Genomic DNA, 23,674 nt, shown 5'->3' with positions numbered 1-23,674 from the left:
TTATGGATGCCTCCAACACTAATCTGGTCATGTTCCACTTCTTGAAAGGAACTTGGTATATAAATTGGATCCTTAAGGGCTTGGGTCTCGGTCAAGTGCATGCAAACATGCCTGGTGAATATTAATTGCATAGATCCTGAAAAACAGTTTTGTTTGCAGCCTTTAGACAAGAGCTATGCTCCTCTGTTCCACAAGGCTTTAGTAAGTGTGTAAGCCATTTTACCACATTAAGACCAATTATATACTGGCCAGATTTTTTTTTTAATACATTCCATGTGAAACAGTATCAAGAGCCTTACTGAAAAGGAGATGCTGTAATATCCAGTACTCTAGCCTGACCTAATTTCCTGAGTACCCAGCCAAGATCAAATTAGTTTGACAGCAGCGCCCTCTAGTGAATTAATTCTGCCTTTCATTATGTTCAACACTCCTCAGTTAGTAATTACATAAGTTTCTTCATCAACTCACTTGATTCTCCCATAGTTGCCAGTCTTTCCTGTGGAAAGGGCCACACATTTTTATTTATTTATCTATTCGATTTTTAACCTGTCCTCCCACAGGAGCTCAGAACAAGTTACAAATCAGGTGCCGAAGCATTTTTTCAATCTGTCCCAGCAGGCTAACAGTTTACCTAATGTACCTGGGGCAGTGGAGGATTAAGTGACTTGCCCAGGGTCACAAGGAGCAGCTTCTCTGTTTCTGTTACTTCTGCCACCTTCTAGTCCTCTGGAATTACTTTTGTGATTTGTGAGTCACTAAACAAGGTTGTTCTTGCTTCTCTATGCATCTTTCTATAGTCCCGGGAGGTATGCTGTCTACCTGGTGCTAAAATCCAAGATGTTACAGAGAGATTGTCAAGACTCATCAAGTATGATGACTACGATCTGATGTTGCGCATCCACGTTGGCACTAATGATAGTGCCAGGGACCCCTTTGTGGCTCTGGGAGAGAAGGTGAAGCAGTCAGGTGCGCAGGTGGTATTCTCATCCATCCTCCCTGTTGAGGGTAAGGGCCAGGTCAGAGAAACATGCACCCTTGAGATGAATGTGTGGCTATGTGGATGGGCCATGGGATGATTTTCCAAGGGCTGCTGAGCAGACTGGCTAATCTACTGAAGAGGGCTTTATACGAGAAGTGATGAGGAAGGGTGATCAAAGCCACTGGGTGAGTATAAGCCCTCAGGTAAGTAAATCACTAAATACCACTACATGGATAGGAAAAGGGGACAATGTCTGGAAAGCAGTATGTACTAATGCTTGAAGTATGGGAAACAAAATTCTGGATTTAGAAACAGTGATAGAAGAAGATGAGTTGGATAGGATATAGTGGCGATCACAGAGACATGGTTCACGGAGAACCATAACTGGGATGTAGTTATACCAGGCTATAAATCTGTTCAGGAAAGACAGGGTAGGAAAGAGGGGGAGTAGCGTTATATGTTAAAGATCATATTAAAGCCACACACTTGCAGGATTTGCAGGGCAAGAAAGAGGCACTGTGGATCAATTTAAAAAAGAGGAAATGGTAAATATATTTACATTGGTGTAATAAATAGGCCTCCATCACAGACAGAAGAAGTGGACAGAAATTTAATAGTAGACATTTGGAATATAGCTAAAAAAAGGGGAAGTTTTACTAATAGGTGATTTTAATATGCCGGATGTTGATTGGGGTATCCCTATTGCATGGTCTTCTAGAAGTAAGGAGATCCTGGATTCTCTACAAGGAGAACTGTTCCAGCAGTTGTTAATGGAACCCAAGCGGGATGGGGTCATACTGGACTTAGTGCTTACAAATGGGGAAAGTGTTTCTGATGTTAGTGTGTGATTATCTGGCATCCAGTGATCACTACATCATGGTATGGTTTAATATTAAGACAGTTATAGAGAGTGCTCATTCAAAAGTAAAGGTTCTAGACTTTAAAAAAACTAACTTCGTTCGGATGGGGGATTACGTCAAGGTATTGTCTGGATGGGAACGTCTGGAAGGAGTAAAAATACAGTGGGCAAATCTTTTTGTGACGCAAGTAAGTAAAAGTAAGAGGAAAAGAAGGCCACTTTGGTTCTCAAAAATAATAGCTGAGAAGGTAAGCAATAAGAGATTAATTTTCATAAACTACTAAAGATCATAGAAAGAAGACAGGCAAAAATATCTGGAAAAAAGTTAAGAAAGGCTAGGCGAGAAGTCAGGAAAGCATAGATACAAATGGAAGAAAAAATAGCTGACAGTAAAACAGGGTGACAAAACATTTTTTAGATATATCAGTGATAGGAAGAAGTACAAAAATGGCATTGTGAGATTCAAAAGTGAAGGGGAGGAATATGTAGAAGCTGATACAGAAAAGACTGAATTGCTTAACAAATATTTCTGTTCTTTGTTCATGGCTGAAGATCCAGGAGTGGGAACGCAGAAGCCAAATGCGAATAGGAATGGTGGAGTGGTAGACCCCGATCGATTTTCAGAGGGTTGTGTTCATGAGGAGCTAACTAAATTAAAGGAAGACAAAGCAATGGGGCCGGATGGTGTACATCCAAGGATGCTGAAGGAACTTAGGTAAGTTCTTGTTGCTCTACTGACTGACTTTTTCAGTACTTCTCTAGAGTTGGGAGTGGTGCCGGAGGACTGGAGAAGGGTGGATGTGGTCCCTCTACACAAAAGTGGCAGTAAGGAAAAAGTAGGGAATTACAGGCCAGTAAATCTGACTTCTGTGGTAAGCAAATTAATGGCAACTCTTTTAAAACCGAGAATGGTGAAGTTTCTGGAATCCAGTGGATTACAGGACCAGAGGCAACATGGATTCACTAGAGGCAGGTCTTGTCAGACAATCTGATCAATTTCTATGACTGGGTGACCAGAGAATTGGATAGAGGATGTGCGCTAGATGTGGTGGTTTTAGATTTTAGCAAAGCCTTTGACAGTGTACCACATAGACAGCTAATAAATAAACTGAGTGCAGCACTTTCCAACCACCACACACCCCATTTTATTTCTGGGAAAATAACTGGATGCACTGGCGTTAGCCTCCTCACCACTTGTTTCCTCCTTAGCCACAATCTGATGGCTTTTTTATGTGCCTCTGCAAAGTCTTCATTCATCCAACAGCATCCTTCTTCCCTTCTCCTCCTCCTCTTTTTGCTTCCTCTGTTGCCTCTCGCTTAATGCAGCTTCCCTCTGCATCTCCTGATACCATTCTTCCACCTGTTGCTTTCTTTCCAGCTGATATTCAAGTTCTAACATGTATCTCTCTGGGCTACGAGGCATTCTCTGAGTTCTAATGAAGACACTATTCTCATAATCATGATTCCACTTTTCAGGACTTGGGCTTTGTTTTCTGGGCTCAGTTTCCTCAGATTCTCAGGGCTTACATGTAACTCCCTATCCAGCCTTTCAAATCTTACAGACTTTAGATTAAGTAATAGGATGGCACCATATTTGCAGTGCTTTAATTCTTAGCTTGAAATGTAGGCTTTATTGAGTATGGGAAGCAAGAAGTGTAAGTTACAGCTTAGAGTAATTTAATGCGCTTTTCCATTCAATACGGTTTTGGCACTCTTGCTTTTAGCACGTTACATCATATACATCATGACATGGGCAGATTTAAACTAACAAAAAACATTGCCGCCTGCGAATGGGCCATTGCATAAAACTGTTAGGTTACAGATGCCTGCACGGAAAGATTATTAAGCTCCCGTAGTTGACTCTTTAAAGAAAGAGACCGCACAGCAACTTAAGTAAGTATAGAAAAATGTTAAGGTTTATAAATAGCTTAATTTTAAAAGTAAAATTATTAATGTAAGAAAAATTTATGAATTTTTTAAAAAACAAAGTAGGTATGAAAAAAAATCTGTTTCAGCAGCACTAGCCAAGGTTCCTTCTATCTAATATTTGAGGTGCATAGAAACATGATGGCAGATAAAGGACAAATGGCCCAACCAGTCTGCCCATCCACAGTAACCATTATCTCTTCCTCTCTCTAAGATATCCCACGTGACTATCCCAGGCTTTCTTGAATTCAGACGCAGTCTCTGTCTCCACAACCTCTACCTGGAGACTGTTCCACGCATACCATCCTTTCTATAAAAAAATATTTTCTTAGATTACTCCTGAGCCTATCACCTCTTAACTTCATCCTATGCCTTCTCATTCCAGAGCTTCTTTTCAAATGAGACTCGACTCATGTGCATTTACATCACGTAGGTATTTAAATGCTTCTATCATATCTCCCCTCTCCCGCCTTTCCTCCAAAGTATACAGATTGAGATCTTTAAGTCTCTCCCCATTTGCCTTATGATGAAGACCACACACCATTTTAGTGGCCTTCCTCTGGACCAACTTCATCCTTTTTATATCTTTTTGAAGGTGTGGCCTCCAGAATTGTACACAATATTCTAAATGAGGTCTCACCATAGTCTTATACAGGGGCATCAATACCTCCTTTTCCTACTGGCCATACTTCTCCATATGCACCCTAGCATCCTTCTAGCTTTTGCCATCACCTTTTCAACCTGTTTGGCCACCTAAAGATCATCACATACAATCACACCTAAGTCCCGCTCTTCAGTCGTGCATTTAAGTTCTTCACCCCCTAAACTCAAGTTTTTGCAGTCAAAATGCATGATCTTGTATTTCTTGCATTAAATTTTAGCTAACAACTAAACGTAAATGGAGAGAAGATAAAGAAAAAGTGGGGGGTGTAGAAAGTCAGCACAAAATTAGAAACCCCTCACAATCAATCACATTAACAATATAAGTCAAGTAACCGTTAATAGCAAGCAAAGAATATTTAAATATAAATATAATAAAGACAATCAAAATTTTATTCATATAGCAATGTCATAATATCTTAATATCAAATGTAAAATCCATTAAATTCAACATGTACACGTATAAGACAAAACATACAACAAAAACAAAGGCTTCATGATCATGAGAAAAAAAGGGGAGCAAAAAATGTGAGAAAAATAAAGTCAGTCCAAAAAGTGAAAAAGCAGCAGCACAGGTGAAAACTTGAAATCAGTTCTAGAACCAGCTAGAGCAGCAACACAAGTGAAAATTATCAATTTCCAAAAATCAAGAAAAGAAATAACAATAAAGTTCAAATAAAGTCCAAATAAATCCAAGTATGCAAAAAAACCAGTGCAAACAATAAAGCAAAAGTGCAGGATATAGGTCACAAATCGATACTGCACCACATCTCCGCACAATCATGAAACCCAACAGACTGTAGGATAGTAATCCTTCTCCTTAACTCATCTTTCCTCTTTCTTCCTTGACACAGGCCATATTTCGAACTTTCTTTCTCAAAAGGAAGTCAGAACGCAGCTCATCAGACACAGAGCTCACTGTCACCACACAACGTCATGATCATGAAGCCTTTGTTTTTGTTGTATGTTTTGTCTTATACATGTACATGTTGAATTTAATGGATTTTACATTTGATATTAAGATATTATGACATTGCTATATGAATAAAATTTTGATTGTCTTTATTATATTTATATTTAAATATTATTTGCTTGCTATTAACAGTTACTTGACTTATATTGTTAATGTGATTGATTGTGAGGGGTTTCTAATTTTGTGCTGATTTTAGCTGCCAAATTTCAGATTTTGGTATCATCCGCAAAGAGGCAAATCTTACCCGACAACCCTGCAGCAACATCATTTTTAAAAATGTTAAAAAGAATAGGCCCAAGAACAGAACCTTGAGGCACACCACTGGTAACAATACAAAGGCATCATAATATTCTCCAGTTTGTTTGCCAGTCCTTTCAAAAGAATTATTAACATTCTATTTGCTTTCTAAGCTACCGCTGCACACTTAGCAGAGGGTTTCTACATCTTTTGGGAAACTAGCCTTGGAACTTATTGAATGACAGTGATTATTCTTATAAGATTTATCTATTTAGTGTATTTCCTTTTATGTGTTTTAATTGAATTTTTAAGTTACACAAATAGATATTGCCTCTCTATCCTTTACCCTTCCCCCCTCCCCCCTAAGTTAGTGAGCAGTGCCCTGTTGAGGGAATGCCAATAGATAAGGTCGAGTCACATTATTATAACCACCACCTATCTCTGACATCAGGGACGCACAGTCAATAAATGAATGCACATGTTGTGTGCAGACTTCATGGGTATATAACAGTGGTTCCCAACCCTCTCCTGGAGGACCACTAGGCCAATCGGGTTTTCAGGATAGCCCTCATGAATATGCATGAGAGAGATCTGCATATAGTGGAGGTGCCAGGCATGCAAATCTACTCCATGCATATTCATTAGGATTATCCTGAAAACCCGACTGGCCTAGTGGTCCTCCAGGACAGGGTTGGGAACCACTGGTATATAAGATGGGATGTCAACAAGTTGCCAATATAGCAACTGTGGCTGTCATGGGGAAAAAGTGTGATTGATCAGTCATTGAAAAATGCATGATCATTGGCTACAGAGCCAAGGGCAGCAGCATTTCAGACTTGGCAAAGTTTGTGAACAATCTGTGGTTAAAGTGTACCGTGAGTGGACAAATGGATCCTTTTCGACAACCTGTTGTGGTAAATGTGAGGCAGCATAAGTCATCAATGTGAGAGGTAAATGTCACTGTGCAATTTGGTGCAGGCCAATTGGCACACTATCATGGAGAAACTCATTGTCCTAATGAACCAGGGGGCATCTAAATGCGTGTCCAAAATGACTGTTTAGCAAACCCTATTGCGAATGGGGCTCTAGCTGGCTGGTGACTGCACCAATGCTCACAAGAGTTCATTGCAAAAAAACAGCTGCAATTTACACAGGAGTACCAACATTGGACTTGCACCGACTGCCATCTCAGATGAGTCACGTTTTGAGCTACATTGAATAGATGGACATCAACGTGTCAGGTGTGAAACTGCCGAAAGCACCCAGCAACCATTGTTGGATATACACAAGCTGGTGACAGAAGCATTATGGTCTGGGGAATGTTTTCTTGGTATGGTCTGGGTCCCTTGATACCTCTGGAAGAACTCTCAACCAATATAGGTCTCTCTCCATCCTTGCTGATCATTTACACCTGTACATGTTAACAGTCTTCCCTATGGCCAATGGGATCTTTCAACAGGACAATGCAACGTGACATACCACCAGAATTGTTTGTAAGTGGTTTGCAGAACATGACCAAGACTTCCAACTACTTCCCTGGTCTCTGAATTTCTCAGACCTTAACCCAATCGAGCACATTTGGGACCACCTCCATCGACATGTTTGATGACTGAATCCACCACCACGTACTCGTCAGCAACTGTCAGATACATTGCAGTCTGCATGGCTCACAATACCTCTAGCAACCACCCAGCATCTTATTGAGTCACTCCCACAGCATCTGGCTGCCATCATATTAGGTGATCATAATGTGACTCAGTTGTATACGACAGTTCAGAAGGCATATTTTTCTGATTCAGGATCATAAAGCTATTTCATCGCTGCTTTACCTTAAATGTGGTATGTTAGAGAACTCCTTATCATATGCAATGTGGGTGGGTGGTTAAAGTTTGAAAGTGTGTCCATAAATATTTTGAAAATATATTTGGTAAATCAATCTCATTTACTCCAATGGATTTTGTTTGGGAAGAGTTTTGGACATTTAGGCAAGGAGGAATATTTGCTACTAAGGTCAGGGAAATAGGGAGGAAGTGTCTCCAACACCAGGCAGGATCTTAAGTTCTTTCTCTCTGGAGAAATGCACTACATGCATTGATAACTTTAAGAAGCAAATCTTGGTCCTAGAAAATTTTTTCCAGTTTTGGTCACTATGGAAAAGCTATACTCAAAGTTTACCTTCCAGGGCACATAGCAGGATGTTAAATAATTTAGATCTTTCATGTCGTCATTTATCTTGAATTTCTATTTATACAAACTCTAATTGGAGGGCAGGGAGTGGTATGGGTGGAGGCAGGGATTTGAATACCTATCGATAGCACAAGGAGTTATCAGAACACAACTCATTTTGAGAAAGCACATGTTCATTGAGGGGGGGGAGAATTGGGTGAGTATAGATAGTGAAGGAAGGGAATAAGCATTGAGCATACTGTGTACATATTTTTGTATTTCAGCCTTCAAGCTGACTCAGACTCTTGCTCTTTTGAGTATATCAGTATTTGTAGGTTATTGTTTTGATATGCTCAAAAAGTTATACATTAATTGATTTTTTAAAATTGTAAACTGCTGTAACCTGCTTGTCAGATGGCGGTATAATAAATTTTAAAGAAAAGATAAATGATAATGTTGTTAGTGATCAGCACATAAGGCTATGTTAGTGATATAATAGTGCTCACTATCTCCCATTAGTGTGTGCTCCCACTGTACCTAGACACATGTGCACAGTGGCAGTCAGAACAATGTTTTTAGCATATACTAGTGTTTACTAAGCATAGTCCATCATGTGCTAGTCACCTAAAGCAGAAGATACACACTTAATATGCATACTTATCAGTGAACACCAATAAACTTTTAGTACACTGATCCAGCATTTACACCTCCACCCCAAACCCTCTAAAAAAAGACAATCCCCCTCACATCCTAGGAGGGAAAGGTATCTTAGCTCCTAACAACCTGTAGTGCCACATACCACCGCTTATCTGGTACTGCATGTAATACAGCGCCCACCCCCTGCATTTATGCATAGGCTTTGCACTTACCACGAGTTAAAATTTCCCGTTAATGCAGAGTGGTGTCCTTTTACTAAGCTGCAGTAAAAAGTGGTCATGGTATGCCCTCGATTGGTCTTTCCCATGCGCTAAGGTTATTTATTTCCACAGCAGTAAAATAGCCTATTTTCTATTTTTGTAATTAATAGCCAAGCGATAATGTTGTCATTAGTATGCAGCCTTCAAAGCACAGTTACTTACTGGTAACAGGTATTATCTAGGGACAGCAAGCAGATATTATCACATGTGGGACGACATCATCCACAGAGCCCCAGTATATACAGTATAAAAAGTGTACTGTCACTTTAAACTTCTTACAAGTCTCGAGATTGCCCATACCATGCATGCAATGGTGCCTTCCTGTCTGACTTCCGTTTGCAGGACCATCAGCTCAGTAAAAAAGCTAAGAAGCCAACTAGGGGAGGTGGGAGGGTTGTGAGGATAACTGCCTGCATCCCTGGATAATACCTGTTACAGGTAAGTTAGCTGTGCTTTATCCCAGGACAAGCAATATATTCTCACATGTGGGACTCCCTAGCTAATATGGAAGGGATGGAGGGAAGTTGGCATCTAAACAGAGAATAAATTTTGTAGAACTGGTTGGCCAAACTGACTATCCTATCTGGAATGAGTCTTCAGACAGTATTGGGATGTGAAAATATGAATTGAGGATCAGGTTGCTGCTTTACAAATATCCTCAATAGGAGTGGAACATAGGTAATCCACTGAAGTTGCCATTGCTCTTACTTTAAGTGCTGAGATACGACCTTCCAGCAGCCCAGCCCGAGCATAGCAGGAGATACAGTTTAACCATGTAGAAATTGTCATTTTGGTTACAGAAGTTCCCTGCCTGTTAGGATTGAATGACAGAATAGTTGAGTGGAATTCTATGAGTCTTGGTCCTATCCAGGTAGTATGCTAAAGCTCGTTTACAGTCCAATGTGTGGAATGCAGCTTCACCAGGCTGGGAAAGTGGTCTCAGGATGAAGAAAAGCAGAACTAAAGACTGAAATGAAATTCCAAGACTATTTTTGGTAGGAATTTGGCATGTGTACAAAGGACAACTATCATGATAGAACATTGTATTGGGGGGGGGGGGGGATCTGAAAGAAGTGCTTGAAGTTCATTGACTCAGCCTGCAGAAGTGAAGCAGATTTAGAAAACTACTTTTCAAGTGAAGTATTTGAGCAATGAAGTTGCTATTGGTTCAAATGGAGGCTTCATCAAAGTGGAGAGTACAACACTGAGGTCCCAAGCAACTGGAGGAGTTTTGAATGTAGTAGGCCTTTCATAAACCTGGAACCCAATGGGTGTGATGTCAGAGGTTTATTGTTTAAAAGTATATGAAAACACTGATACTTGTAGCACTGAGATGCACCTTACTGAAGATGAAGAGATGTAAAAGATAGTCTAAAACTGATGGCAGAAGACACACAAGTCTGGAAGTAATATTTGTTGGTGACCCTAATGGGTAAAATCAGTCCACTTGAAACAGTAACTGTGTGGATGGTTTCCTGGAAGCATCTATTATAGCGGATACTGAAGCGAACAGATCTAGCTGTGGAGTCCTCCAGACTGAGAAGATCTGATGTAATACTGTTGAGCTGAGTGACCACTCGTGAGGTTGAAGGAATCTTTTTTTTTTAATTGTAAATAATTTTTATTCTTTTTTAAATTCTTACATCAAGTGAAATACATGTATTACATTCAATTATGAAGAAACACTTGAAATTATCAATAAATGTTCTTACATTGTAAATTAAAGAAACCCTTTACCAAAATTTTATATCATATTATTATTACAATATTTTTCCCTTCCCTACCCCCTCTATATGTTCTATACATGTTATGATATCTGATCAGTAGAATAATTTGTCAATGGTCCCCATATTTTATTAAATTTTTTAATATAACCTTGTTGTAATGCCATTACTTTTTCCATTTTATATATATGACAAATTGAATTCCACCAGAAAGTGTAATTTAATTTAGTGTAATCTTTCCAATTCTGAGTAATTTGCTGAATGGCGACCCCTGTTAGAATTAATAAAAGTTTATTATTGAAGGAATCTGATCAGTTTGTCTGCTAGATACACAGCCTTGAGGAAGATGTTGCATGGAATTGCCCAATTCTAGATCTGTATGGCTTCCCAGCAGAGTTGGTGAGACTCTGTACCTCATTGTTTATATAGTACATGGCTATTTGATTGTCCAGATTTGTATTACTTGGTTCAGAAGGCAATCTTGAAAAGGCTAAAGAGCGCTGTGACTTGCTCAGAGTTCTAGAAGATTTATGTGAAGAGATTTTTCTTGAATGCTCCAAATACCCTTAGTGTAAAGGCCATCTAGGTGGGCTCTACACCCAAACATGGAAGAGTAGGTATCTGGAAAGATTTGTCAGTTCCAACCACTAATGAAGGGACTGACGTAGTGTGGGTGTGATCTGGAGTTTCTGGGAAAGTCAATCTGTAGCTTGAGACCACTGGGAGGCGAGAGTCCACTGAGGATCTCTGAGATGAAGACGTGCAAATGGGGTGACATGGACCATCAACGCAGTGTGTCCCAAAAGTTTCACCATCTGTCTCACCATGATGATTTGGAGAGTAGACACGTGTCTGCAGAGGTGAATTAGGGTATCTAGTCTCTGTTGAGGGGGATAGGCACAAGTCTGCAATGGGTTCTGAAGAGCACCAATGAATTCCAGATTCTGGGTTGGTTGGAGATGGGCCTTCTGTAAATTGATTGCAAATCCTAGAAGTTCCAGATGTATGGTTGAGCTGATGGCTAGATGGGCAGCCTGATGTGACAACATCTTTATCAACTAATTCTCCAGATAAGGGAATATATGAAAGCCATAAGAGTAGAGTATTGCAGCTACTACAACTAAACATTTTGTGAATACTCTGTGTGCTGATGCTAGGTCAAAGGTAGTACTTTGTATTGGAGATGTGTTCCTATTTAGAAGTGAAGATACTTTCTGTGGGCTGGAAGGATGAAGATATGTGTATAGGCTTCTAGAGAGCGAAGCCAGTCGTTCTTCTCCAGAAATGGATAAAGGGTTCCCAAGAAGACCATTTGGAATTTCTCTAAATATTTGTTGAGGGCCCATAGATCAAGAATCAGGTCTTTTTCAGAATGAGAAAGTATTTGGAGTAGAATCCCTGACCCCTCTGTACAGGAGGCACTGGTTAGATAGTATTGAGTTGCAGGAGGGTTGAGCGTTCATGATAGAGGGAGGTCTATTGAGAATTGAAAAAATACTCTTTTGGAGGTTTGGAGGTCTGACACACAGATGAAGAATATATCTCTGTCGCATCACACTTAGAACTCAACTGTCCGCTGTGATGAGAGACCAGCACTGGTGGAAGTGGGTAAGATAGTTTGGGGTAGAGATGGGAGAATGTCAGCTAAGCTATTAGAAAGTCAAAAGGATTGTTGCGATTTTTGCTGGGGCTGAGGTTGCATTTTCTGGACGTTTCTTTGTTGGAGCCCTAGAAGATGTGGGTGGTTGGGCATACCGCCTATTATAGTAAGCTGACGAGTGTCTAGGATTAAAGAAATGCTTAGCAGGTTGAGGTTTTGCTGCTTTGGTAGCAGAAAGAGTGGACATACTTTGCTCATGTCTGGTGATTTTTTGAGTAGCTTCTTTGATCTTATCCCTAAACAGCTCATCTCCTAAGCAAGGGCCCAGTTCTCCAATCTCTCACTGTACGGCAACTCCTCCAGCCCTTTAACCATTTTAGTCACTCTTCTCTGGACCCTTTCAAGAAGTACTGTGTCCTTCTTCATGTATGGCGACTAGTGCTGGACGCAGTATTCCATGTGAGGGTGTACCATAGAAACATAGAAATAGACGGCAGATAAGGGCCACGGCCCATCTAGTCTGCCCACCCTAATGACCCTCCCCTATCTTTCTCTGTGAATAGATCCCACGTGTCTATCCCATTTGGCCTTAAAATCGGGCACGCTGCTGGCCTCAATCACCTGTAGTGGAAGACTGTTCCAGCGATCAACCACTCTTTCAGTGAAAAAGAACTTCCTGGTGTCTCCTCGCAGTTTCCCTCCCCTGAGTTTCCACGGATGCCCTCTTGTTGTCGTGGGACCCTTGAAAAAGAAGATATCTTCCTCCGCCTCGATGCGGCCCGTAAGATACTTGAACGTCTCGATCATGTCTCCCCTCTCTCTGCGCTCCTCGAGCGAGTATAGCTGCAATTTGTCAAGCCGTTCTTCATATGGAAGATCCTTGAGTCCCGAGACCATCCGGGTGGCCATTCTCTGCACCGACTCCAGTCTCAGCACATCCTTGCGATAATGTGGCCTCCAAAATTGCACACAGTATTCCAGGTGGGGCCTCACCATGGATCTATATAATGGCATAATGACTTCCTCCTTACGGCTGACGAAACCCCTTCGTATGCAACCCATTATTTGTCTTGCCTTGGATGAAGCCTGCTCCACTTGATTGGCAGACTTCATGTCCTCACTGACGATTACCCCCAAGTCTCGTTCTGCTACCGTTTTTGCTAGGATCTCGCCATTAAGGGTATAAGACTTGCATGGATTTTGGCTGCCCAGGTGCATAATTTTGCATTTTTTGGCATTGAAGTTGAGTTGCCATGTCTTAGACCAGCGCTCCAGCAGGAGTAGGTCGTGCATCATGTTGTCGGGCATTGAATCTTCGTCTGTTGTGCATTTGCCCACTACATTACTTAGTTTGGCGTCATCGGCGAATAATGTTATTTTACCTCGAAGCCCTTCTGCCAAGTCCCTTATAAAGATGTTGAATAGGATTGGGCCCAAGACCGAGCCCTGTGGCACTCCACTGATCACCTCCGTCATTTCGGAGGGGGTGCCATTCACCACCACCCTTTGAAGCCTACCTCCAAGCCAGCTCCCAACCCATTGCGTCAATGTGTCACCTAATCCTATAGAACTCATCTTACCCAGCAACCTGCGGTGTGGTACACTATCGAATGCTTTGCTAAAGTCCAGGTACACGATGTCTAGGGACTCCCCAATATCCAGCTTCTCCGTCACCCAATCAAAGAAGCTGATCAGGTTGGATTGGCATGATCTCCCCTTAGTAAATCCATGTTGTCGGGGATCCCTTAGATTCTTTTCATCCAGGATTTTATCCAATTGGTGTTTAATTAGAGTTTCCATTAGTTTGCTCACTATCGATGTTAGATTCACTGGTCTGTAGTTTGCTGTCTCCATCTTTGAGCCTTTCTTGTGGAGTGGAATGACGTTAGCCGTCCTCCAGTCCAACGGGACGCTGCCTGTACTAAGGGAGAGGTTGAAGAGCGCGGACAGTGGCTCTGCCAAGACATCACTCAGCTCCCTAAGCACTCTGGGGTGCAGGTTGTCTGGCCCCATTGCTTTGTTAACCTTGAGCTTCGACAGCTCACCGTAGACACTGCTGGGCGTAAACTCAAAGTTTATAAAAGGGTCAACTGAGCCAACCCTTGTCTGTAGCTGAGGGCCGAGCCCCGGCGCTTCTCGGGTGAAGACTGAGCAGAAGTATTCATTTAATAGTTGGGCTTTTTCCGAATCCTTATCCACATAGTCTCCGTCTGGATTCCTAAGGCTTACAATCCCGCCTGAGTTTTTTCTTCTGTCACTGATATACCTGAAGAAGGATTTATCTCCCTTCTGGATGTTCTTTGCCAGAGACTCTTCCATGTGGAATTTAGCCTCTCTGACTGCTGTTTTGACGGCTTTTGATTTGGTCAGGTAGTCTGCTCTAGAGTCCTGCTTCCCAGATTTTTTGTAAGAGATGTATGCTTTTTTCTTCTCCTTGATTAGGTCTGAGATCTCCGCAGTAAACCACTGTGGCTTATTGTTCCTTCGCCGTTTACTTACTGATTTAACATAGCGGTTTGTTGCTTCTTGTATGGTGGCTTTCAAAGTCGACCACATTTCTTCCACATTATCAGTTTTTGCTTGGCTTTGTAGCGCCTGGTGAACGAAGTCTCCCATTTCTTTGAAATTTGTGTCCTTGAATTTGAGGACCTTGGTCAGTGTGGTAGATTTAGTGAAACCTTTCCTGAGATTGAACCATACCATGTTGTGGTCACTGGAGGCCAATGTGTCACCCACCGAGACCTCTGTGACACTTTCTCCATTGGTAAGTATCAGGTCCAGTATTGCCTGATCCCTTGTCGGTTCCAACACCAGTTGCCTGAGTCTTGCTCCCTTCATAGTGTTTAATAGCCTCCTGCTGCTGCCGGAAGCAGAGGTAAGTGTAACCCAATCCACATCAGGCATGTTGAAGTCACCTAGCAATACTGTGTCCCCACGCAAGGTGATATTTTCTATATCTCCGATTATTTCCATATCCAGGTCATCTTGTTGTCTTGGGGGTCTGTAAATTACGCCAAGATACAAGCATTTGTCTTTCCCTCTGGCCAAATTAACCCAAAGGGATTCTCCAGTATACTGGACATCTGTGATTCTCGTGACCTTAATGTCATCTTTAGTATATAATGCAACACCTCCTCCCATTCTGCCCTCCCTGTCCCGGCGAAGCAAGTTGTAACCTGGTATGTCCATATCCCACCCGTGGGAGTCTGTGAGCCATGGCCCGGTACAGCGGCATGATAACATAGTAACATAGTAGATGACGGCAGATAAAGACCCGAATGGTCCATCCAGTCTGCCCAACCTGATTCAATTTAAATTTTTTTTTTTTTTCTTCTTAGCTATTTCTGGGCAAGAATCCAAAGCTTTACCCGGTACTGTGCTTGGGTTCCAACTGCAGAAATCTCTGTTAAGACTTACTCCAGCCCATCTACACCCTCTCAGCCATTGAAGCCCTCCCCTGCCCATCCTCCACCAAACGGCCATACACAGACACAGACCGTGCAAGTCTGCCCAGTAACTGGCCTAGTTCAATATTTAATATTATTTTCTGATTCTAAATCTTCTGTGTTCATCCCACGCTTCTTTGAACTCAGTCACAGTTTTACTCTCCACCACCTCTCTCGGGAGCGCATTCCAGGCATCCACCACCCTCTCCGTAAAGTAGAATTTCCTAACATTGCCCCTGAATCTACCACCCCTCAACCTCAAATTATGTCCTCTGTTTTTACCATTTTCCTTTCTCTGGAAAAGATTTTGTTCTACGTTAATACCCTTTAAGTATTTGAACGTCTGAATCATATCTCCCCTGTCTCTCCTTTCCTCTAGGGTATACATATTCAGGGCTTCCAGTCTCTCCTCATACGTCTTCTGGCGCAAGCCTCCTATCATTTTCGTCGTCCTCCTCTGGACCGCCTCAAGTCTTCTTACGTCTTTCGCCAGATACGGTCTCCAAAACTGAACACAATACTCCAAGTGGGGCCTCACCAATGACCTGTACAGGGGCATCAACACCTTCTTCCTTCTACTGACTACGCCTCTCTTTATACAGCCCAGAATCCTTCTGGCAGCAGCCACTGCCTTGTCACACTGTTTTTTCGCCTTTAGATCTTCGGACACTATCACCCCAAGGTCCCTCTCCCCGTCCGTGCATATCAGCTTCTCTCCTCCCAGCATATACGGTTCCTTCCTATTATTAATCCCCAAATGCATTACTCTGCATTTCTTTGCATTGAATTTTAGTTGCCAGGCATTAGACCATTCCTCTAACTTTTGCAGATCCTTTTTCATATTTTCCACTCCCTCTTCGGTGTCTACTCTGTTACAAATCTTGGTATCATCTGCAAAAAGGCACACTTTTCCTTCTAACCCTTCAGCAATGTCACTTACATACATATTGAACAGGATTGGCCCCAGCACCGAACCCTGAGGGACTCCACTAGTCATCTTTCCTTCCTTCGAGCGACTTCCATTAACCACCACCCTCTGGCATCTGTCCGACAGCCAGTTTCTGACCCAGTTCACCACTTTGGGTCCTAACTTCAGCCCTTCAAGTTTGTTCAACAGCCTCCTATGAGGAACTGTATCAAAGGCTTTGCTGAAATCCAAGTAAATTACATCTAGCATATGTCCTCGATCCAGCTCTCTGGTCACCCAATCAAAAAATTCAATCAGGTTCGTTTGGCACGATTTACCTTTTGTAAAGCCATGTTGCCTCGGATCCTGTAACCCATTAGATTCTTTCTATCCTTTCTTTCAGCAACACTTTCATTATTTTTCCAACAACTGAAGTGAGGCTCACCGGCCTGTAGTTTCCTGCTTCATCCCTGTTACCACTTTTATGAATAGGGACCACATCCACTCTCCTCCAATCCCCAGGAATCACTCCCGTCTCCAGAGATTTGTTGAACAAGTCTTTAATAGGACTCGCCAGAACCTCTCTGAGTTCCCTTAGTATCCTGGGATGGATCCCGTCTGGTCCCATCGCTTTGTCCACCTTCAGTTTTTCAAGTTGCTCATAAACACCCTCCTCCGTGAACGGCGCAGAATCTACTCCATTTTCTCGTGTAACTTTGCCGGACAATCTCGGTCCTTCTCCAGGATTTTCTTCTGTGAACACAGAACAGAAGTATTTGTTTAGCACATTTGCTTTCTCCTCATCACTCTCCACATATTTGTTCCCAGCATCTTTTAGCCTAGCAATTCCATTTTTTATCTTCCTCCTTTCACTAATATATCTGAAAAAATTTTTATCTCCCTTTTTTACATTTTTAGCCATTTGTTCTTCCGCCTGTGCCTTCGCCAAACGTATTTTTCTCTTGGCTTCTTTCAGTTTCACCCTGTAGTCCTTTCTGCTCTCCTCTTCTTGGTTTTTTTTATATTTCATGAACGCCAACTCTTTCGCCTTTATTTTCTCAGCCACTAGGTTGGAGAACCATATCGGCTTCCTTTTTCTCTTGTTTTTATTGATTTTCTTCACATAAAGGTCCATAGCCATTTTTATCGCTCCTTTCAGCTTAGACCACTGTCTTTCCACTTATCTTATGTCCTCCCATCCTAACAGCTCTTTCTTCAGGTACTTTCCCATTGCATTAAAGTCCGTACGTTTGAAATCTAGGACTTTAAGTATCGTGCGGCCGCTCTCCACTTTAGCCGTTATATCAAACCAAACCGTTTGATGATCGCTACTACCCAGGTGAGCACCCACTCGAACATTAGAGATACTCTCTCCATTTGTGAGGACCAGATCCAATATCGCTTTTTCCCTTGTGGGTTCCGTCACCATTTGTCTGAGCAGAGCCTCTTGAAAGGCATCCACAATCTCCCTACTTCTTTCCGATTCCGCAGACGGAACATTCCAGTCCGCATCCGGCAGGTTGAAATCTCCCAACAGCAGAACCTCCTCTTTCCTTACAAACTTTTGGATATCCACAATCAGATCCTTATCAATTTGCTGCGATTGAGTCGGAGGTCTGTAGACTACACCCACGTAGATAGAAGTTCCATCTTCTCTTTTCAGAGCAATCCATATCGCTTCTTCCTCTCCCCAGGTCCCTTGCATTTCGGTCGCTTGGATATTGATCTTTACATAGAGAGCTACTCCTCCACCTTTATGACCATCTCTGTCCTTCCTAAAAAGATTATATCCCGGTATGTTTGCATCCCATCCATGTGATTCACTGAACCATGTCTCTGTGATAGCAACAATATCTAGATCTGCCTCTAATATCAGGGCTTGCAGATCATGAACTTTGTTGCTTAGACTGCGAGCATTTGTGGTCATCGCTTTCCAGCTATTTTTCAGCGATAATCTCCTTTTTCGTATGGATTTTTGTGTCGTTTCACTTTCCGTTGCAATACTAAGAAATGAGTTGCTGATATTGCTTTTGTTGCAGCCTTTACTACTATCACATCTTTTCTTTTGCCGGGGGTGGTCTCTATAATTGTCCTTCGTACATACACCACCCCCACCTTCTAGTTTAAATGCCTAGAAAAATATTGTCTAAATTTCTCTGCAAGGTTTCTTTTTCCTGCTGTAGTAATATGTAGCCCATCAGTGCAATATAGCTTCTTGTCCTTCCATGTATTTCCCCATCCTCCTATGTACCTGAAGCCTTCTTGATGACACCAGGCTCTGAGCCATCTATTAAAGTCCTCTGTGTTTTTCATTCTTTGCTCTCCTTTTCCATATGCAGGCAGTATTTCAGAAAAAGCTAAAGTCTTTACAAAAGGTTTCACGCCCTCACCAAGCTCCCGAAAAGTGCTGCAAGTGTGGAGTTGTTGGCCAGGTCATTTGTTCCCAGATGGATAACAACATCAGTGTTAAAATCCTTAGTTTCTTCCTTAATTATAGTCAGTATTTGCCTGGAACTCCTGGTAGCTGAGGATCCTGGAAGACATTTCACTATTTTGGACTCCTCGCCCTGTGTTCCAAGGTTAATGCCTCTGATGATGGAATCCCCCAACAGTAATAGTTTTCTGTTTTTGGCTTTTTTATTTGTACTTAGGGTGCTCTTGTTCTCTTGAGTTTCCTTCATTGGTTCCAGTCCCACCGAAGGAAACTCAAGAGAACAAGAGCACCCTAAGTACAAATAAAAAAGCCAAAAACAGAAAACTATTACTGTTGGGGGATTCCTTCTCCGATCTGTTCGTGATCCCCTTCTTAATCATTCCTAGCATTCTGTTCGCCCTTTTCTTCGCCGCCGCCGCACATTGCGCGGACGACTTCATTGACTTGTCGACCAGTACTCCCAAGTCTCTTTCCTGGGGGATCTCCCCAAGTAGTGCACTGGACATCCTGTATTCGTGTATAAGATTTTTGTTACCGACATGCATCACCTTACACTTATCCATGTTAAACCTCATTTGCCATGTCGCACCCCATTTCTTGAGCGTGTTTATGTCACGTTGCAGGTCTTCGCAATCCTCCTGCGTCTTCATTACTCTAAATAATTTCATATCGTCTGCAAATATAATCACCTCACTCGTCGTACCAATTTCCAGGTCGTTTATAAATATGTTTTAGAGCATGGGTCCAAGCACCAAACCCTGCGGCATTCCACTCATGACACTTTTCCAGTCTAAGTATTGTCCATTTACCTCCACTCTCTGTTTCCTGCCAGCCAGTTTTTAATCCACATGAGTACTTCACCTTCGATTCTATAGCTCGCAATTTTTCGAAGTATTCGTTCATGTGGGAACTTGTCGAACGCTCTCTGAAAATCCAGATATACAATGTCGACCGGGTTGCCCTTGTCTATCTGCCTGTTTACTCCCTCAAAGAAGTGCAGTAAGTTCGTCAAGCAAGATCTTCCCTTGCTGAAGCCGTGCTGGCTGGTCCTCATCAGATTGTGTCCGTTAAGGTGATCAATGATGCAGTCCTTTATCAGCGCCTCTACCATCTTTCCCAGTACCGAGGTCAGACTCACCAATCTGTAGTTTCCTGGATCTCCCCTCGAACCTTTCTTGAAAGATCAGTGTAACTTTTGCCACTTTCCAGTCTTCCGGAATCCATTCATAGTCCAGTGCATCAAAGAGCTCTGCTCTTGGTTCTGACTCAGATTCCATCTTAATGAGCAAAGCCTATCCCATCTGCTTTTTTCACAGAAAGAAGTGGTGGCGATAGACTGTCTGAATTCAAGAAAGCGTGGGATAGGCACATGGGATCTGAGAGAGAGGACGAGATAATGGTTACTGCGGATGGGCAGACTAGATGAGCCATTTGGCCTTTATCTGGCCCATCATGTTTCTCTCGGGCAGTGATCTTCTAGGTGATAGAGAAGATGGGTCTGAAGAGATACCATAAGACTGAAGCTGACAGTTCCGGGTCAGAATAAAACCAATGAGAGAGGTCAGAGTCATACACCTCGATGCCTGGGTGTGTAGACAGGGATTGTCTGGAGTAGTGACCCTTACAGCAGTGTTTTTCAACCTTTTTTGGGCAAAGGCACACTTGTTTCATGAAAAAAATCACGAGGCACACCACCATTAGAAAATGTTAAAAAATTTAACTCTGTGCCTATATTGACTATATATAAAGTAATTCTCTTGAATAGGAATCAAATAAACACAAAGAAAGTATTTTATAATTACTTTATTATGAAATATTAAGTAAACAGAATAGTGAAAAATTATAAAATACTTTATTCAGTGCGAAACCTGGGCCTGTTTGGCTGAACACAAAGCTGATATTCTGGCTGGAATCGAAGAAAGACACACACGTAGCTCTTCGTCAACAGCTCTCAGTCTCTCTCTGTATTTGGTTTTTATAGCAATCATGCTTGAAAAGCTAATCTCACACAGATATGTAGCGGAAAATGGGAGCAATGTCAAAATAGCTTTGTTTGCCAGAAGGGGGAACTCCTTGGCGGTATCCAACCAAAAATTGTCCAAAGGTAGATCAGCAAATCTTAGCTTGAAACCAAGATTTTGTCTCAGTTCAGTTAGTTCTTCCTGCTCCTGTAAAGTCATGTCCTTTCCACCAACTGATGCTGAGCTATAAGGGTCTCTAACCCAGTCAAGGCATTCAGTGGAGACTGAAGAGAAATAAAATGACAACTTCTCCTCAAGAGTTTTTAAATGTTTAACTATTATCTCACACAGTGCAGCAGTGTGAACACCTTGCCATTGCTTGGTGAGTGTGAACATTTCAAGATTGCCACTTTCCACGTGTTGATGCCAGAGTTGCACCTTTGAACGGAATCCATTTATTTTATCTGTACTTGTAAGCAGGTTTTCACTTCGGCCTTGCATTCGTGTGTTCAGTTCATTCAGATGATAAAATATATCTGCCAGGTATGCCAGCCTTGCATACCACTCATCACTTGCAAGCTGCTTTGCGTAATCTGACCTCTCATTTGTCGGAAACACTTTAAGTTCCTCCCGCAGCTCATACACACGAGCCAAGACCTTGCCACGCGACAACCACCGGACCTCCGTATGAAACAGCAAGGTTTTATGCTTCGCTCCCATCTCCTCACACAAAGCTGCAAATATGCGACTTTTCACGGGTCGTGACTTTACAAAGTTTACCATGCACACAACATCATCCAACACATGAACTAGGACTGCTGGTAAAGTCTTGGCTACGAGGGCCTCGCGGTGTAAAAAACAATGCGTAACAATCACATCTGGATTTCTTTCCTTCACTCTGCTTACAAAGCCTCTGGTGCGCCCGACCATGGCTGCAGCTCCATCGGTGCAGACACTTGTGCAGTTTTCCCACTTAAGTCCTCCTTTTTCAAGGTATTCTGATGTGACCCGAAAAATTTCTTCTCCTATTGTTTTTTCTGGCAATGCCTTGCAAAAAAAGAAGTTTTCTCTAATTGCATCACCATCAACAAAACGCACATTGGCCAAGAGTTGAGCATGTCCACTGATATCAGTAGACTCGTCAAGTTGCAATGCAAATTTCTCACTGATACGGATCTTTTCCAAAACCACACTTTCGATGTCTGCAGACATGTCATTAATACGTCTGGAAATTGTGTTGTCTGAGAGAGGGACTTTGGCTATTTCCTTAGCTGCTTCAGGTCCGAGCATCTCCTCTACAATAGCTTTGCAGGCAGGAAGTATTAATGTCTCTGCCACAGTGTGCGACTTTTTTGACTTGGCTATAAGTTCAGCAACTTGATAGCTAGCTTTAAGAACTCTTTCATTTACCTTTGTGGTTTTTCTCATGAAAGTTGCCTGTTTCTCCGTGTTGTCACGCAGGCGAACAAAATAGTCCACATTCTTGTTTTGAAGCGAAGGGTGTTTCGTTTGGAGATGGCGTTTAAGTTTGCTTGGGACCATAGCACTGTTAGCTAGCTTTTCACCACACACCATGCACAGTGGAGTTGGTTTGTTTGCATCTCCAGTGAAAGTAAATCCAACTGAAATATAGCTTTCGCTATATTGCCTTGCGCCAGAGAATTTGCTTGCGCTAACCATCTTTGCTTTCTTTTGACCCCCACTCATACTTGGGCTCTCATCTGGCTCCAAATTTTGTTCAGTCTAGTTCTTTCCTTTTCAAAAACTTGTCCATCACTGCAGTATCTCACTGTCACTCAGGACTTACTGCGCTTGTCTCCTCCAGATAGCCGCTGTCCGTCACACTCAGCACTCTTCTGATCGATCCCCGATGAGCCGGCGGATGACAACTCCAGATGACAGCTCTGTAAAACTAAACAAGCCAGACCAGCACAGATCAATCCTACACCGTCAATCCTAACAGAAAACCATGTCTTTCAAACACACAGAACACAGAAAACACCTTCGCCTAGTATGGAATATGTCATCACAAACTAACCCCTCACCCTTTTACAAAACTGTAGTGTGGATTTTAGCCACAGTGGTAACAGCCCTGACACTCATAGAATTCTGAGCATCAGAGCTGCTGCTACCACCACGGCTGGCGCTAAAAAACGCTCTACAGTTTTGTAAAAGGGGGGATAAAATAGAAATACACAGTTTCAACGCTGTAGCTCAGAGGTGCCCAAACTTTTTGAGCTTGTGAGCTACTTTAAAATGACCAAGTCAAAATGATCTACCAATAATAAAATTAAAAAACACAAAGCACACTATACGCTGAGAAAATGTTAATTATCATTCCTATTCTGGGGTTTTTTCAAAGAGGTCAAGGCAGATGACTCTATGCATTGTCACCTCAGTAACAACCATACAAAAATAGACAAATATACCCTCCATCCTTTTTATTAAACCACAATAGCAGTTTTTAGCGCAGGGAGCAGTTTAATTTCCATCCTATAAGTTCACATAGAATTTTTCTTTTTTCAACCATCTTTATTTTCTCTTCTTTATTAATTTCCAGGTACTTTAGTTAGATTGTGAGCCTTCGGGACAGTAAGGGAATTTTTAAGTACCTTCTTACTTCTCATTTATAATCTTAATGTATATTTTCTTCAAACCGCTTAGAACCTAACGGATGTAGCGGTATATAAGAAATAAATTACATTACATTACATCATAGGCTCCCTGCGCTAAAAACCACTATTGCGGTTTAGTAAAAGGTGACCATATTGTAAAATATAGACAGAAGATATAAATTCAGAACTGTGCATAGTAAGTGAAGGGAAGTTTTCATCTCTGGGAATTTACCCAGTTAACTATTAAGTTATTTGGGCAAATTCCTTTGA

At 42.0% G+C, this 23,674-nt stretch overlaps 1 protein-coding gene across 1 annotated transcript; it reads right to left on the bottom strand.

The window, feature by feature from the left end:
• Nucleotides 1–3,087: 3,087 nt before the first annotated feature.
• On the bottom strand, nt 3,088–22,469 carry LOC117359678 (zinc finger BED domain-containing protein 5-like). The gene is made up of 2 exons (XM_033942894.1): nt 20,917–22,469; nt 3,088–3,283 (listed from the first exon to the last, which is right to left on the bottom strand). The coding sequence occupies exons 1-2, from the start codon at nt 22,467–22,469 to the stop codon at nt 3,088–3,090; spliced, it is 1,749 nt and encodes a 582-aa protein (XP_033798785.1).
• Between the last annotated feature and the right edge of the window lie 1,205 nt (nt 22,470–23,674).

The sequence above is a fragment of the Geotrypetes seraphini genome, chromosome 4 (genome assembly GCF_902459505.1).
Source record: "Geotrypetes seraphini chromosome 4, aGeoSer1.1, whole genome shotgun sequence".
In the NCBI taxonomy this organism is placed as follows: domain Eukaryota; kingdom Metazoa; phylum Chordata; class Amphibia; order Gymnophiona; family Dermophiidae; genus Geotrypetes; species Geotrypetes seraphini.
Note: the sequence above shows the minus strand (reverse complement) of the source record. Positions and strands in the feature narration are given on the sequence as shown.